This window comes from Heptranchias perlo, chromosome 2 (assembly GCF_035084215.1).
Source record: "Heptranchias perlo isolate sHepPer1 chromosome 2, sHepPer1.hap1, whole genome shotgun sequence".
NCBI classification, from domain to species: Eukaryota; Metazoa; Chordata; class Chondrichthyes; order Hexanchiformes; family Hexanchidae; genus Heptranchias; species Heptranchias perlo.
In genome coordinates, this window is record NC_090326.1 from 79,809,794 (window position 1) to 79,828,113 (window position 18,320).

The 18,320-nt window shown below is 40.2% G+C and overlaps 2 protein-coding genes across 4 annotated transcripts in view; one reads left to right on the forward strand and one right to left on the reverse strand.

Moving 5' to 3' along the window:
* The window catches only part of cdca7b (cell division cycle associated 7b), a 29,159-nt gene extending 21,287 nt beyond the window's left edge, over positions 1-7,872 (forward strand). For all 3 annotated transcript variants that reach the window (XM_068003641.1, XM_068003648.1, XM_068003653.1), the window contains exons 11-13: positions 263-412; positions 1,602-1,738; positions 7,008-7,872. In XM_068003641.1, the coding sequence (XP_067859742.1) occupies positions 263-412; positions 1,602-1,738; positions 7,008-7,035 (315 nt within the window). In that variant the 3' untranslated portion in view covers positions 7,036-7,872. The remainder of the gene's footprint in view (positions 1-262; positions 413-1,601; positions 1,739-7,007) is intronic.
* The window catches only part of LOC137332178 (dynein axonemal heavy chain 11-like), a 380,453-nt gene continuing 369,288 nt past the window's right edge, over positions 7,156-18,320 (reverse strand). Inside the window, exons 81-82 of the mRNA XM_067995882.1 lie at positions 10,403-10,543; positions 7,156-8,899 (exon numbers count right to left, since the gene is read on the reverse strand). Of these exons, the coding sequence (XP_067851983.1) occupies positions 8,652-8,899; positions 10,403-10,543 (389 nt within the window). The 3' untranslated portion in view covers positions 7,156-8,651. The remainder of the gene's footprint in view (positions 8,900-10,402; positions 10,544-18,320) is intronic.

Sequence of the window (18,320 nt, forward strand, 5' to 3'; positions counted from 1 at the left end):
GTACAGATAAAATTGATCCTAATTGATTCTTAGTGTATATGAAAGTACACAGAACATTAATGGTAATTTGTACCTTTTTGCATTGGTGACCATAACTGAATATGGAATCTGCTAAATGCCCATTTCTTAGTCTGTGAAAAATAATTTAACATTTTCCACCACACTTCTATCACTTTCCTGTTTGAATTTTAGTCTGTCACTAAAGTATTCCTCCACTAATGTCATACTGCCGGGTAAAATGTTTACTTCTTTCTGCTTTTAGGGTAACACCTGCCACCAGTGTCGGCAGAAAACAATAGATACAAAAACAATCTGTCGAAATCAAGATTGTTATGGCGTGAGAGGACAATTTTGTGGACCCTGTCTGCGCAATCGGTATGGTGAAAATGTGAAATCAGCCCTTCTAAACCCTGTAAGTATATATACATTTAAAAGCACTACATGGTTGCAGTAATCTGTCAGGGTTGATGCCAGACGGCTTTTATTAATTACTGTACGTCCATGACTTGGAAACACAGGTAGAGTTTGGGTATTGTTTTTTTCTGCTGTTAGGTAGGATATATTTTTCCTTAAATTTCTTGTGTTTTTATTCCATTTCAATTCTTTCTTAATCTGTACTGTCTTATTTTGCATCATCTGACTAGCATGGCCCTTTGAGAGTCCTAAAACAAACAGTATTGCTGCTGAGTACTGGTATAACCTATTCTTTTTCAGCTGTACAAGAAAATTGATCAGGCCTCAGTGATATTCAAATGCTGGTTCCATTAGACATAATCTGTTGACCTTACAGCAGCTGAACCTAGCAGAACGTGCATGTGGTTGGTTATCATATGAATGAATTAGATTTGTACATCAAGAGGTCAACAATGTATTAAGTGGGTATTTTGACTCTTGATATGTAGGGAGATCAGAAATCCTCATTCCTTCTGCTGCAACTCCTGCTGTCACCATGGAGGGAATGGGCCAGAAATTAGTCGGGACCCAGAAATTAGTCGGGACCCAGATAGGCTGGGCGTTTTAAGGGGCTGAGCCTCCACCAGTCCTTACTGGTCAGGGCAGGGATCCCCTAACTTTGGGAGTTAATGCATCCCTAGCTCTCAGAGGGACCTGGTGTCTGTTCAGCGGCAGTATGCTTGGTGAGACCAGATATACCAGGCTGCCAAACAGCGTAAGCAGACCCACCTGAGGATCTAAAGTTGGGGTCGTGGTCTAGACCCCTGAAGAAAAAGAGATGTTTTATATATATTTTAAAAATTGTATTTCTATTGGAAAAGGGGAGTCACTGAGGGGCTCACGTGTTTTCTGGGAGGGAAGAGAAGACCTGCCTGCCCCCTCCCCCAGAAGCTGGCAAGTTGTGTCTGATTTTTCAGCATGCTGGGGCAGATGGGCGCCTGCCATTCATCTGCTAATCACGGGACCTCCGCCTGACCTTCCAAACTTTGGTGGGGCCAGTGGTGGAGGTCTCAGGCAGGTACATTCAGCAGTGCGTGGCGCCCCCACCCCCACCCAAAGGATTTTTAGTTCCAGATTCTCTTTCCATCTAGTTACAGGGTTTTTGTTCATATGCACCATCTGTGTAATATTGATTCTGCTTTGTGTAGGACTGGGTGTGTCCTCCTTGCAGAGGGATCTGTAATTGTAGCTTCTGCCGTCGTCGGGATGGACGCTGTGCCACTGGCATTCTTGTTCATTTGGCAAAATTTTATGGATATGACAATGTTCGAGCTTATTTGGAAAGGTAAGCCAGTGAAGTTCATTTGATTTTTTAGAAAACTGGATACTTTTAACATTATTTTCAGCGTCAGGAAAGTGGTGAAAATTGTCTGTGACAATATCCTTACCTGTCTTGAGCCTTTTGTGTTTGAAACAGACTGGAGTGCATTCTGCTGAAATTTGGGTGTGAGCTGTGTATGATTCTTTGACCACCATACGAATTAAGAGCAAGAGTAGGCCATTAGGCCCCTCGAGTCTGCTTTGCCATTTGATAAGATTGTGGCTGATCTGACCTCAACCCTACTTGCTTGTCTACCTACTATAACCTTTGATTCCTTTGTTAATCAGGAATCTATCTAACTCAGCCTTAAAAATATTCAGTGACCCTGCCTCCACCGCTCTCTGGGGAAGGGAGTTCCACAGACTCAAGACCCTCAGAGAAAAAATTTCCCCACATCTCCGTTTTAAATGGGAGACTCCTTATTTTTAAACTGGCCCCTAGTTCTAGTCCCTCCCATAAGGGGAAACATCCTCTCAGCATCTACCCCTTCAAGTCCCCTCAGGATCTTGTATGTTTCAGTAAGATTCTTCTAAACTCCAGTGTATACAGACCCAACTTGTCCAACCTTTCCTCATAAGATAACCCCCTCATCCCAGGAATCAGTTGAGTGAACCTTCTCTGAACCGCCTCTGAAGCAATTATGCCCTTTCTTAAATAAGGAGACCAAACTGCACACAGTATTCTAGATGTGGTCTCACCAATGTCCTGTACAACAAAACATTTCTACTTTTATATTCCATCCCCCTTGCAATAAATGACAACATTCCATTTGCCTTCCTAATCACTTGCTGTACCTGCATACTAACTTTTTGTGATTCATGTACGAGGACACTCGATCCCTCTGTACCTCAGAGTTTTGCAATCTCCATTTAAATAATATACTGCTTTTCTATTCCTCCTGCCAAAGTGGACAAGTTCACATTTTCCCACGTTATACTCCATCTGGCAAATTTTTGCCCACTCACTTAACCTATCTGTATCCCTTTGCAGACTCCTTATGTCCTCTTCACAACTTACTTTCCTACCTACCTTTGTGTCATCAGCATATTTAGCAACCATACATTTGGTCCCTTCATCCAAGTCATTGTTATAGTTGAGGCCCAATCATTGATCCCTTTGACACTCCACTCGTTACATCTTGCCAACCCATTTATGCCTACTCTCTGTTTCCTGTTAGCTAACTAATCCTTTATCCATGCTGATATGTTACCCCCTACACCATGAGCTCTTATTTTGTGTAGTAGCCTTTGATGTGGTACCTTATCAAAAGCCTTCTGGGAATCCAAGTACACCATATCCACAGGATCCCCTTTATCCACATTGCTTGTTTCTTCCTCAAAGAACTCTAATAAATTAGTCAAACACGATTTCCCTTTCACAAAGCCATGTTGACTCTGCCTGATTACATTGAGATTTTCTAAGTGCCCTGCTATAACCTCCTTACTAATTGATTCTAGCATTTTCCCCATGACAGATGTTAAGCTAACTGGCCTGTAGTTTCCTGCATTCTGCCTCCCTCCTTTCTTGAACAGAGGAGTTACATTCACTATTTTCCAATCTGATAGAACCCTTCCAGAATCTAGGGAATTTTGGAAAATTGATACAATGCAAATACTATCTCCGCAGCCACTTCTTTTAAGACCCTAGGATGAAGTCAGTCAGGACCTGGGGACTTGTCAGCTTTTAGTTCTAATATTTTTTTCAGAACCCTTTCCCTGGTGATTGTAAATGTTTTAAGTTCCTCCCTCCCTTTCACCGCTTGATGCACAATTATTTCTGGCATGTTATTTGTATCCTCTACAATGAAGACGGACGCAAAATATCTGTTCAATTCATCTGCCATTTCCTTGTTCTCCATTATTAATTCCCCAGATTCACTCTCTAGAGGACCAATGCTCACTTTACTTACTCTTTTCCTTTTTAAATATCTCTAGAACCTCTTACTATCTGTTTTTATATTCTATTTCTAGCTAGCTTTCTCTCATACTCTAATTTCTCCCTGCTTATTATTCTTTTAGTCATTCTTTGCTGTTTTTTTATATTCTGTCCAATCTTCTGACCTGCCACTAATCTTTGCAGAATTGTATGCTTTTTCTTTTAATTTGATACTATCTTTAATTTCCTTAGTTAGCCACAGATGGTACGTCCTTCCCCTGGAGTCTTTCTTTCTCACTGGAATGTATCTTTGCTGAGTGTTGTGAAAAATCTCATTAAATGTCTGCCACTGCATCTCTACTGACCTATCCCTTAACCTAATTTCCCAGTTCACTTTAGCCAGCTCTGTCTTCATGCCCTCATAATTGCCCTTATTCAAAGTTTAAAACACTAGCCTTAGACTTACTCTTCTCTCCCTCAAACTGAACGTGAAATTCAATCATATTGTGATCACTGCTACCTAGAGGCTCCTTTACAATGAGTTCATTAATTAATCCTGTCTCATTACACATTACCAGATCTAGAATAGCCTGCTCTCTGGTTGGCTCTAGAATGTGCTGCTCTAAGAAACTGTCCCGAAAGCACTCTATGAACTCATCTTCCAGGCTACCTTTGCCATTCATATTTTTACAATCTATATGTAGATTAAAATCACCCATGATTATCGCTGTTCCTTTCTCATAAGCCCCATTATTTCTTCCTGTACACCCTGTCCTGTGTGGTTACTGTTAGGGGGCCTGTAAACTACTCACACAAGTGACTTCTCACCCTTACTATTTCTTATCTCTATCCAAACTGATTCTACATCTTGGTCTTTAGAACTAAGGTCATTTCTCTCTCTTATACTCATGTCATCCTTAATTAACAGAGCTACCCCTCCACCTTTTCTTAGTTTCCTGTCCTTCCGAAATGTCAAGTACCCTTGAATATTCAGGTTCCAGCTTTTGTCATCTTGCAGCCATGTCTCTGTAATGGCTATCAGATCGTACATATTTATTTCTATTTGAGCTGTCAATTCATCCATTTTGTTACGAATGCTACCCGCATTCAGATACTATTTTTGCAACCTCTAGTCTTAAGTTTGCATGCTCAGTCCCTTCCTGCCACTCTCTGCTTATCATTTACCTTGCTGTCTTGCCTTGTCTTCTTTCTTTAATTTATCACATCTTCTCTTACTTGATCCCCACTATTTAGTTTAAAGCCCTCTTTACCACCCTAGTTATACGATTCGCCAGAACACTGGCCCCAGCACGGTTCAGATGAAGCTCGTCCCAACGGTACAGCTCCCACTTTCCCCAGTACTGGTGCCAGTGCTCCATGAATCGAAACCCATTTCTCCCACACCAATCTTTGAGCCACGAATTTAACTCTCTAATCTTATTTACCCTATGCCAATTTGCTCGTGGGTCAGGTAATAATCCAGAGATTATTACCTTTTGAGGTTCTGCTTTTTAATTTAGCCCCTAGCTGCTCATACTGCCTAAGCAGACCCTCATCCTACCTATGTCGTTGGTACCTACGTGGACCACAACAACTGGATCCTCCCCCAGAGCAGATGTCCTGAACCCTGGCACCAGGCAGGCAACATTTATTTAAGTGTGCCCAAAGTTTTGATGCACACTGGTGAATGAACCCCAAAAAAGATCCCTGATTTCTTCTTGGGTTTTACTGTTGCACATATTAGGGTAGAATTTTGCTGATGGTTCAATGATCTCCTGCTGCAACTTCGGCAGGAGCCCCGGAAGAACAGGCTGTTTACACCGTTTCTCCGGTGTTTCCAGTGAAATTACGGTGAACCACTGCGGAAATTACTGGGGACTGTATCATACCCATCCCATTCTCTCACTTGTTGACTGTAGCAATCTGTGTACTCAAAGGAAGGAAAATGGGCTAGTTAGACTTACACAAGTTATAGAATTTGAGAATCTAGAATTATTTGTTCTGGTTAATTTTTCCCTCGCTCCTGAAAATGTCACGCTGAGATCTTGTTTCACAGCCTTCGGATATTACTTTCAATTTGCCACTTTTCATGTGAAGTTAGACGGTGACTGTTAAGATTATTTGACCATGGAGAACATCAGAGTTACGATTGATCCTATCCAAGTAGATACATGCTTGTGCAGAGTATTGAATGGAGATAGAGATCCCTGCTTGTTCTTTTATCCCTGGGGATATAGAGGACAATTTGTAGAAACCCCTACCATCACCCTGGTTAAGATTAGCTAATGCAACAGTGGGACCTTCCTGGTTTGTACAGTTCATGGTGGTGGACCTTGTTTAGGTTGAATTTTAAAAGGAAAATTCTGGCCTGTTGTAGGAGGGATAGCATACTAGTTCATATCCTCAATGAGTTGTGATCTCAGTTATGCTGTAGTGGGTTGGGAAGTGGAGGGCCTGTGCTTCTCACAGAGTGGGGGTAAATCAGGAGAGTATCATTCTGGAATAAAAACAGAAAATGCTGGAAATACTCAGCCAGTCAAGCAGCATCCGTGGAGAAAGAAAGAGTTAACGTTTCAGGTCGACGACCCTTCATCAGAACTGGAAAAATTAGAAGATTAAACAGTTTTTAAAGCAAGTACAGAGCTACGGGAAGTGTCGGGGGGGGGGGGGGTTGGAAAGAATAAAAGGGAAGGTCTGTGATAGGGTGGAGGGCAGGAGTGATTAAATTGCAAAAGGGATGATGGTGCAAGGCAAGGAGGGTGGTAATGGGACAAGTAAAGAAACAAAAGGTGGGTCTGGAGGAGGTGTAAATGACAACATCAGAACCATTAGCAGTACTTGCTGTCCAGAAAAAAATGGGAGCAGTGGTTATAATCTGAAGTTAATGAAATCAGTGTTGAGTCCATAAGGTTGTAAAGTACCTAAACGAAAGATGAGGTGCTGTTCCTCAAGCTTTCTGTTGAGTTTCATTAGAACAGTGTAAGAGGCTGAGGACAGAGAGGTCGGAGTGGGAATTAAAATGGCAAGCGATCGGCAGTATCATCCTGGATTGATCTTGTGCATTTCCTGGGAGCTCATAATCCAGGCAGAGAGGGCGAGTAGAAAGGTGACATGTTTCCATATCAATCACAGAATGATCCATAGTTAAAGGGAGTGACACTGTACAAAATTGACAGAATTGTTCATGACATTAAAACTTTAATTATTTTCTCGTAAAATATGGTTACCTACTTTTGTAAGATTTAGCTTTGTGCACTAATTTAGTAGGAAATACTTCCTATTTAGAGCTCATCACAAACTAATGGCTAGAATTTTTGACAACTTTATCTATGAAAAATAACTTTTTCTCCTATTTAAGCTTGCAGAAACAACTGACTGAAGATTGAAACAGCAACACCTGGGAGCTGTAAACAGAGGCTAAATGATTAAAAAGCTTCTCGCAGCTGCTTTTAGTAAAATGACCATTTCATTTTTTATGAAACAGAAACATCTGTAAAAATCTCACACTTTTTTTATTTTAATTTTACAAACACTGGTAATTACTAGAACTTGTAAATAATTAGAAAATATAATTACTGAAACTGTAAAATGAGGTCAGGAGAACTTGAGTTGTAAAAGTTTTTCTAAGAAGCTTCATAATAATTGAAAAGTTTCTTCTTGATTTCTGACCTTTGTTTAACCTTAGAGAATCTGTTTTACATGCAAATGGGTGATTCTATGTTAATTGCAATGTCAGGAATCAAATGATTGCATGTGTTGTTTTGTTCTTGTTGCTATTCAAAGGTAAATGTCTTGTTTACATGGACCACATTAACACTAAAGAGAAGCTGGAAATGAGAGGTATTATAATGCTGTTCTAATGCGTTACCTGATAGCAATGTGGATGCAGTGCTGCTGTTTTATCTTCTCTTAACTTGTTGCATACAACATGACCATGTACCACAAGAATAAATAAAGCAGCTGGAAATCTAATAGGTGTTAATGCATGGTTCTATATTTAGGTTTTGGCAAAATAACTAATCACCTTCCTGCTAATCTAGAATCCAGCGATATGCTGCCTTGAAATTATTAGAGTATTTTTTTTCTGTCTTAAGAAATGTTAATCTGTGAATAAACAGAAAATTTTGGACTTGTTTTTAATTAAAATGCTGTATGGAAGATGTGATTTTTTTTGTTGTTGTAAACAATATTTTCTGTAAGAATGACAATCTATGCATAATCTTTTACATTGACTTCAAATGTTAAATAAAATTATAAAATTGTTGTATTGGATTTCATAATAAATATTTTAGCTTGTAGACTTGCACTGTCATCTAGATCCAGTTTTAGTAGTTAACAATTTTCTTGCTAGTACAATAAATACGATATCTTTTTACATGTCACGTGTAATCTGTATTCCATTTGATTAGTTGCCTTCTCGATGTATTGTGAATTCCTAATTTATGGAATATTTAGAAGTTACACCCTTGGACTGTTGCGCACTGGCATCGTAAAGCTCAGACGCATGCATTTTTTTAAAAAAGGCTTCCTTTTTCTAAATGCCTGTCCAAAATCATGAAGGGTCTAGACAAAGTAAATAAAGAAAAACTGTTCCCACTGGTGGAAAGGTCACGAACCAGAGGACATAGGTTTAAGGTGACTGTCAAAAGAACCAAAGGCGACATGAGGAAAAACTTTTTTACGCAGCGAATGGTTAGGATCTGGAATGCACTGCCCGAAAGGGTGATGGAAGCAGGGTCAATTGTGGCTTTCAAAGAGGAATTAGATAGGTACCTGAAGGAGAAAAATTTGCAGGGCTACAGGGAAAGAGCAGGTCTGGCTGGATTGCTCGTGCGGAGAGCTGGCACAGGCTCGATGGGCCGAATGGCCTCCTGTGCCATAACCATTCTAAGAACATACTGAAATAAATATTAAATACAGTTATTCAACTAAAACAGTTAATGTTCAGGTTAATGCTTTATACTGCTATAACCCTCAACAACTGTAATCAATATTTGTAGCCCTAAACAGAGAAGAGCAATGACACTCCAGCAAGAATCCACTTGGCAGGCTTCTCTCTGGTCTTCAGATTGAAAGTCCAGACATACGTAGGTCCTCTAGTTTTCGTCTTGTAAACTGGACATTCATAAATGTTCTTCAGCTCCTGCCTATCTGCTGGAGTGGCCCGTACAAAGATGACTGGCATTGTGGGAGTCAGGTCTTTAAGACGTGCTTCTGCAATGATACCACTCTGGATGTCCCATCTTGCACCTAAAATGTCAAATAAATGCATATGTATTACTATAAACACTTGATGTACCACTTTTTAAGTTTAGTAGATATCCTCTCGCTCACCTGTGGTAAACACCACTCCAGCTGTATGTTTAGCATTTATGGTCTTGTAGAAATGAAGATTTCAATTTTAAAAACATCCACAAAACACTGTTCTTTGGCTGCACCCTAACTCTCCATTTCTCACATCTTGCTTGACATCACTGTTTTGTCTCGTAAGTTAAAGTGCTTTGAGATGTCTTCCTATACGAGTGCTAGAGAAATGTATATATAGATGTGCAACAGCATCTTTTATAAGTGGCTTTAATCATTGTGGCCAGGGCTCCCAGTCTACTGGAGGTATGTGGGGGCAGGACTGAGTTACACTGGATATCCAGCTTTTGCTGCACCACTTTCTTGTGGGAATAGCTCTAGTTGGTGCCTTAATCATTACCTCTGAGTGATTCTTATTGTGCACTGTTTTACCTGCCATTTTTGCTGGGTTACTTTCCCTATTTATCTAATTGAAATTGTTTTTTTTCTAGTCAAGTACCATTTATCTTTGAATTCCATTGCGTTTTCAATTCTTGTATTTAAATACCTTATGATCAGTGTTTCCTAGATGTTCCCCTACCCTTACCATACCTAGTGCAAACCCATATTAAACTAGCATGTTAATTTGGAACTAAGTGTCTTAAGTTTCATAATTGAATTATGGTGGGGTGAAGATCTCGTATGAGAAAATGTTACCTGTTCCTGACTTGCAATTGGCTGGAAGTAGGTTTGTGCCCACCCTAAAGGTAGCAATGGTGTATTATGTAGAGGGAAGAAATAATATGAATAGGAATGAACAAGTCAGTTTGGATTTGTTGTCTTTCCTGAATATGTCCTTTTGCCCTACTCTTGCAGTTTAACTTTTAAGTAATATTCCAGATTCATCTTTTCCATTCCCTTAACTAGCTTTTACAAAGCTATGTAATACCATCTCTTGGATACTTTCTTTCCACACTAAAAACCCCAGGTTTCTCCAGTCTTTTCTCACACTCAGACCCCAGACATTATGGAGCAGCTTTGTGGTTCTTCTCTGCAGCACCTGCAGTGCTTGAATGTACCCTTTGTGTCTTGATAACTAGAATTGCATACCCCTTAAGGTGTGGTCTGATCAGTGCCTTGTACTCCTTGGTCATGTTTTCCTCTGGCTTCTATTCTGTTTTGGCAATGTAGTTCAACATCCTATTGGCTTTGCTGATTTAGTTTTTAAGTATTGGTTGCATGAGGATAATCTAGTAATATTACTCTAGACATTTGACTAGCATTCTTCCTGTCATAAACATTTGTTCCAGCATCACAGTGTGTGAACTGAAAACCTGTCAGTAAAAAGCTCATAAATTAATTTGTAACCAAGGTAAAAAAGACAATTTTCTTTCCATTACCTTATATGGCTTATAATTTAAAGATTTCTTTGGATTCCAACTTTGTTAAAATAGAAATGTTTACATCTACCTTCCAAGAAGAGTCCATGAATGTAGGCACCTTCTCTTGGTGGATGACTATAATCTTCTTTGGTCTTCTTAGTGACATCCACAGTCAGACACATCTTATCCAAAGGCCACTCATTCTTTCGGGCCATACTCTGCATAATTGCTGAAGAATTTTGCAATGTTAGTTTTTTTCCTCGACAGAATTAGTCTTATTTAAATATATATTTGATGACTTCTTGTGTTTTATCAAGGTGAGTGATACCATAGACCTGAAAGGTTAACCCTACCTTTGTCTCTCCACACATGCTGCCTGAGTTGAGTGTTTCCAGCATTTTCTGTTTCTATTTTGAGTGATACCTGTGCAGGGACTGGAACACTTTTTCATTTGAGGGACTCTATCCTAATCAGAAACTCCGAGGCTATGTACAGCTTAGTCAAATACAAAGTAAAGCTCCCTCTACCCCACAATGTTTCAACCTTAACTTCATAACAGCAGCCTCTACTAGGATGATTTTTTTTTTCATTTTCCACACCAGCCTCTCCATGCTACATTGTCAAACTGTGGTCCAAACCTATTAGGTAGAGACTACCTAAACTCATAGGTCTCTTATAACCAGCAAAGAAAGGATACTTTCATCCCATGGATGAATTCAAACTCTGGTCTCAGGGGTGAAGAGTGCTAATCTAGTGTTGACATTTTATTATCTTTCAAGAAAACTAATGTGTGACTTATCAGTCTGAATTTTTTTTAAACAATGTTGGCAAGCATTTTCTGTTTCTAATTTATATTTACAAAGTGTGTTCATACAATATAGATCCTTATCCATGCACCTTAACTTGAACCTTTAGGAGATTAAATGGGAAGGACATAATCCATGAAAGAGCCAATTGTACACGATCTGTGAAAGGAATGTGCTGAATGACCTTTTCTCATTTCATTCTTTCTCCTGTTCTCAATTTCTAAGTGTCTGTTAGAACCAATTCTGAAAATCTTAAGTATTATCACTAAGCTGTGACCCTCAAAGGAATCTAGTAGAGACTAACTGGCTGCCATTTAACTCTGACATGACCAGGCAATGGCTCTCCTCCCCCACCAAAAAACTAGGCCTTCGAGGTGAATTTCAATTTTGTCAACACTCCATGCATCTGGGACACATGATGGCTTGATATCAGCTAATATGACCACGCTTTACCATACAAGTGGGTCATCTTGACAATAAGATTTCTTCTAACTAATCTTCTGCATCTCTAACCTCTTTCAGTGAAGACCCTCACTACTTCTCTTAATAAATCCTGACTGCCCAAGCGTCTTTGTTCCCCTCTTTCCAGTTCCAATTGGACATTGGGGCCTGGTTCCTGACCTTTTCCTCCTGTCCAGGGGTTGGCCAAAAGAGCTGCTATTATAGAATCATGGAATGATACAGTACAAAAGGAGGCCGTTCGGCCCATCATGCCTGTGTTGGTTCTTTGAAAGGTATCCAACTAGTCCCACTCCCCTGCAAATTTTTCCACTTCCAAGTATTCAATTCCCTCTTGAAAATTATTATTGAATCTGCTTCCACCACCCTTTCAGGCAATGCATTCCAGATCATAACTCACTGCGTAAAAAAATGATTCCTCATGTCATCTCTGTTTTTTTTGCCAAATACCTTAAATCTGTGTCCTCTGGTTACTGACCCTACTGTCACTGGAAACAGTTTCTCCTTATTTACTCTTTCAAAACTGTTCATGATTTTGAACACCTCTATTATATCTCTTAACCTTCTTTGTTTTAAGGAGAACAATCCCAACTTCTCCAGTCTCTCCACATAACTGAAGTCCCTCATCCCTGATACCATTCTGGTAAATCTCATCTGCACCCTCTGTAAGAGCGTGACATCCTTCCTAAAGTGTGGTGCCCAGAATTGAACATAATACTCCAGCTGGGGCCTAACTAGTGTTTTATAAAGGTTTAGCATAACTACCTTGCTTTTGTACTCTATGCCTCTATTTATAAAGCCCAGGATCCCATATGCCTTTTTAACAGTCTTCCCATCTTGTCCTGCCACCTTCAAAGACTCGTGTACGTACACCTCCAGGTCTGTGTTCCTGCACACCCTTTAAAATTGGATCATTTAGTTTATATTGCTTCTCCTCATTCTTCCTACCAAAATGAATCACTTCACACTTCTCTGCATTAAATTGCATCTGCCACATGTCCGCCTGAAGTCCGTTACTATCCTCCTCATTGTTTACTACATTTCTGAGTTTCGTGTCATCTGCAAACTTTCAAATTATGCCCTGTATACGAAGTCCATTAATATATATCAAAAAGAGCAGTGGTCCCAACACTGACCCCTGGGGGACACCACTGTATATTTATCCCCCCCCAGTCTGAAAAACAACTGTTCACCACTACTCTGCTTTCTATCCCTTAGCCAATTTCATATCCATGCTGCCACTGCCCCTTTAATCACATGGGCTTCAATTTTGCTAACAAGTTTATTATGTGGTAATATATCAAACGCCTTTTGAAAGTCCAACAGGCATCAAACAGGAAATCAGAGATGCATGTAACAAGGGTGATCTACATATAGACTGGCCAAACCAAATTAGCAATAATACTGTGGAGGACGAATTCCTGGTGTATGAGATGGTTTTTTAGACCAGTACGTTGAGGAGCCAACCAGGGAACGGGCTATCCTAGATTGGGTATTGTGCAATGAGAAGGGGTTAATTAATAATCTTCTTGTGCGGGGTCCTTTAGGGAAGAGTATCCATAACATGATAGAATTCTTCATTAAGATGGAAAGTGAAGTAGTCCAATCCGAAACAAGGATCCTAAATCTAAACAAAGGAAACTACGAACGTATGAGGGGTGAGTTGGCTATGATAGACTGGGAAGCTTCATTAAAAGTTATGACGGTGGATAGGCAATGGCTAACATTTAAGGAACAAATGCATGAATTGCAACAATTATACATTCCTTTCTGGCGCAAAAACACAAAAGGAAAAGCGGCCCAACCATGGCTAACAAAAGAAATTAAGGATAGTATTAAATCCAAAGAGGAGTCATATAAAGTTGCCAGAAAAAGTATCAAGCAGTTTAGAATTCAGCAAAAAAGGACCAAGAGATTGATTAAGAGGGGAAAAATAGAGTATGAGAGTAAACTTGCAAGGAACATAAAAGCAGACTGTAAAAGCTTCTACAGGTATGTAAAAAGAAAAAGATTAGTGAAGACAAATGTAGGTCCCTTACAGTCAGAAACGGGAGAATTTATAATGGGGAACAAGGAAATGGCAGAGCAACTAAACAAATACTTTGGTTCTGTCTTCACGGAAGAGGACACAAATAACTTCCCAGAAATGCTAGGGAACCAAGGGTCTAGTGAGAAGGAGGAATTAAAGGAAATTAGTATTAGTAAAAAAAGTGCTGGAGAAATTAATGGGACTGAAAGCCGATAAATCCCCAGAGTACTAAAAGAGGTAGCCATAAATAGTGGATGCATTGATTATCATCTTCCAAAATTCTATAGATTATGGAACAGTTCCAGCAGATTGAAGGGTGGCAAATGTAACCCCACTATTTAAAAAAGGAGGGACAGAGAAAACAGGGAACTACAGATCGGTTAGCCTAACATCAGTAGTAGGGAAAATGCTAGAGTCTATTATAAAGGAAGTGATAACAGGACACTTAGAAAATATCAATGGGATTAGACAAAGTCAACATGGATTTATGAAAGGGAAATTATGTTTGACAAATCTACTGGAGTTTTTTGAGGATGTAACTGGTAGAATAGATAAGGGAGAACCAGTGGATGTGGTGTATTTGGATTTTCAGAAGGCCTTTGATAAAGTCCACATAAGAGGTTAGTGTGCAAAATTAAAGCACATGGGATTGGGGGTAATATACTGGCATGGATTGAAAATTGGATAACAGACAGGAAACAGAGAGTAGGAATAAATGGGTCTTTTTCGGGGTGGCAGGCAGTGACTAGTGGGGTACCGCAGTGATCAGTGCTTGGGCCCCAGCTATTCACAATCTATATCAATGATTTGGATGAGGGAACCAAATGTAATATTTCCAAGTTTGCTGACGACACAAAACTAGTTGGGATCGTGAGTTGTGAGGAGGATGCAAAGAGGCTTCAAGGCGATTTAGACAAGTTGAGTGAGTGGGCAAATACATGGCAGATGCAGTATAATGTGGATAAATGTGAAGTTATCCACTTCGAAGGAAAAACAGAAAGGCAGAGTATTATTTAAATGGTGATAGATTGGGAAATGTTGATGTACAAAGGGACCTGGGTGTCCTTGTATATGAATCACTGAAAGAAAACATGCAGATGCAGCAAGCAGTTAGGAAGGCAAATGGTATGTTGGCCTTCATTGCAAGAGGATTTGAGTACAGGAGCAAGGATGTTTTACTGCAGTTATACAGGGCCTTGGTGAAACCACACCTGGAGTATTGTGTGCAGTTTTAGTCTCCTTACCTAAGAAAGGATATACTTGCCATAGAGGGAGTGCAGCGAAGGTCACCAGACTGATTCCTGGGATGACAGGATTGTTGTATGAGGAGAAATTGGGTCAACTAGGCCTGTATTCACTCGAGTTTAGAAGAATGAGAGGGGATCTCATTGAAGCATATAAAATTCTGACAGGGCTAGACAGACTGGATGCAGGGAGGATGTTTCCCCTGGCTGGGGGGGGTCCAGAATGAAGGGTCACAGTCTCAGGATACGGGGTAGGACATTTAGGACTGAGTTGAGGAGAAATTTCTTCATTCAGAGGATGGTGAACCTGAGGAATTCTCTACCACAAAAGGCTGTGGAGGCCAAGTCACTGACTATATTTAAGAAGGAGCTAGATAGATTTCTGGGACACAAAAGGCATCAAGGAGTATGGGGAGAGAGCGGGAATATAGTACTGAGATAAAGGATCAGCCATGATCATTATGAACGGTGAAGCAGGCTCGAAGGGCCGAATGGCCTACTCCTGCTCCTATTTTCTATGTTTCTATGTCCCTATACTCAACATCAACCACACTACCCTCATCAACCCTCTCCATTACTTCATCAAAGAACTCAATCAAGTTAGTCAAACATGATTTGTCTTTAACAAATCGGTGCTGGCTTTCATTTATTAACCCATATTTTTTCAAGTGCCAATTAATTTTGTCCCAGATTAATGTCTCTAAAAGTTTCCCCACCACCAATGTAGGCTGACTGGCCTATAGTTGCCAAGTTTATCCCTCTCTCCTTTTTTGAACAGGGGTATAACATTTGCAATCCTCCAGTCCTCCGGCACCACTCCCATATCTAAGGAAGATTGTGGCCAGAGACTCTGCAATTTCCACCCTCAAATTGGCAGGATGTGACCAGTGGTGTCCCATAGGTATCTGTGTTGGGGCCTCAACTATTCATTGTATTTATTAACGACTTAGATGATGGGATAGAGAATCACATATCCACGTTTGCTGATGACTCAAAGACAGGCAGCATTGTAAGCAGTGTAGATGGAAGCATAAAATTACAGAGAGATATTAATGGATTAAGTGAATGGGCAAAATTTGCAAATGGATTTCAATGTAGGCACTTTGGACCTAAAAAGGATAGTTCAGAGTACTTTCTAAATGGGAAAAGCTCGAAACAGTGGTGGTCCAAAGAGACTTAAGGGTTTGTGTACATAGATCATTAAAATGTCATGGACAGGTACAGAAAATAATCAAAAAGGCTAAAGGAATGCTGGCCTTTATATCTAGAGGACTAGAATACAAGGGGGTAGAAGTTACGCCATAGCTATAACAAAGCCCTGGTTAAACCACACCTGGAGTGCTGTGTTCAGTTCTGGGCACTGAACTGTAGGAAGGATATACTGGCCTTGGAGGGAGTGCAGCATAGATTTACTAGAATAATACCTGGACTCCAAGGGTTAAATTACGAAGAGAGATTACACACAAACTAGGGTTGTATTCCCTGGAATCTAGAAGATTAAGGGGTTATTTGATTGAAGTTTTCAAGATATTAAGGGGAACTGATAGCGTAGATAGAGAGAAACTATATCCACTGGTCAGGGAGTCTAGGACCATGGGACATAGCCAAAAAATTAGAGCCAGGGCTTTCAGGAGTGAAGTTAGGAAACACTTCTACACACAAAGGGTGGTAGAAGTTTGGAACTCTCTTCCGCAAACGGCAGTTGATGCTAGTTCAATTGTTAATATTAAATCTGAGATTGACAGATTTTTATTAACCAAAGGTATTAAGGGATATGGGGCTGTGGTGGGTATGTGGAGTTAGGTCACAGATCAGCCATGATCTCATTGAATGGCGGAACAGGCTCGAGGGGCTAAATGGCCTACTCCTATTCCTATTCTCATACACTCTTTTTGCCCCTCTTACTTACTTTTTCAGTTCTCCCCTGTTCAGCTTGATTCACTACTGAATTATGAACCCAACACTTATCATAAGACTCCTTTTTCTTTTTCATTTTAATCTCTATAATCTTTAGTCATCCGGGGAGCTTTAGCTTTGGGTGGCCTTTGTTTCTCCCTCGTGGGAATGTGTCTTCTCTGTACCCGAACTATCTCCTCTTTGAAGGTCTCCCATTGCTCGTTTACTGTTTTATCTGCCAATCTTTTGATTCCAATCCACCTGGGCCAAATCCCTTTTCAACTCGCTGAAATTTGCCCTCCTCCAGTTGATTATTTTCACATTTGATTTTTCCTTGTCCTTTTCCATAACTACTCTAAACCTAATGATATTATGATCACTGTTCCCCAAATGCTCTCTGACTGAAACATGCTCCACTTGCCCTACTTCATTCCCCAGAACTAGATCCAGCACTGCTTCTTTCCTCATTGGGCTGGAAACACATTGATCAAGAAAATTCTCTTGTACACATTTCAGGAATTCCTCCCCCTCTTTGCCCTTTACTCTGTTACTGTCCCAGTCTATATTGGAATAATTGAAGTCCCCCATTATCACTACTCTATAATTCTTGATCTTTCTGTAATTTGCCTGCAAATTTGCTCCTCTATCTCCTTCCCACTATTTGGTGACCTATAGTATACACCCAGCAGCGTAATAGTTCCTTAATTCTAACCAAATAGATTCTGCCTTTGAACCCTCAGGTACATCATCCCTTTCTAGTGTTATAATAATATCTTTGATCAATACTGCCACCACCACCCCCCACCTCCTTTTTTTCTTTCCCTATCTTTCCTGAATACATTGTAGGCAGGAATATTAAGTGCCCATTCCTCCCTTTGTTTGCGCCAGCTCTCCATTATTGCCACTATATCATAATCCCATGTGGTGACTTGTGCCTGCAGCTCACCAACATTATTTACCACGCTCCGTGCATTTACACACATCCACTCTAAACCCATCTTAGACTGTCTCGCATTTCCCCCCTGTCTGATCCCTCCTATTTCTGAACTACTCTTTATAGTAATGCTGTTTGATTCTCCCAGTCCTCAGTGCACCTTGTATCTACTCGCTAATGGTTCATCTTGTTGCTACCGTGCCACTTCCCTTTGAAACTAGCTTCATGTGAAGCCTAACAGGAAGGGACGTTCCATCCTTTCTGTGGCGTGAATATGTGTTGGGTGACCCTAGGATGAGCAGCTGAACAGCTCCCTGTTATTCCTGCGTGTCCTGGTTAACAGCATCAAATGTCTTCAGCCTGTGTCCTTTCTTTTTGTACCTGTGCAAATTTTCTTTCAAACCCTTACCCAACTTTTAAAGTTAACTTTTTTCCAAAGCTTTTCTGTGAAATAAATGGTGAAAAAATCCCAAAAGGTGACAATATTATATAAATAAAATCAGCAATACGTCCCCTCCTGCAGATAATTGCCAAAAACATCCGTTGAACAACGAGCAAGCGGAGTCCTTGACCTAAATAGAAGACGTGTAATTTTCAATGTGACGTTTTGCCGCTATTTCATTAGAGTAAACTTTCCT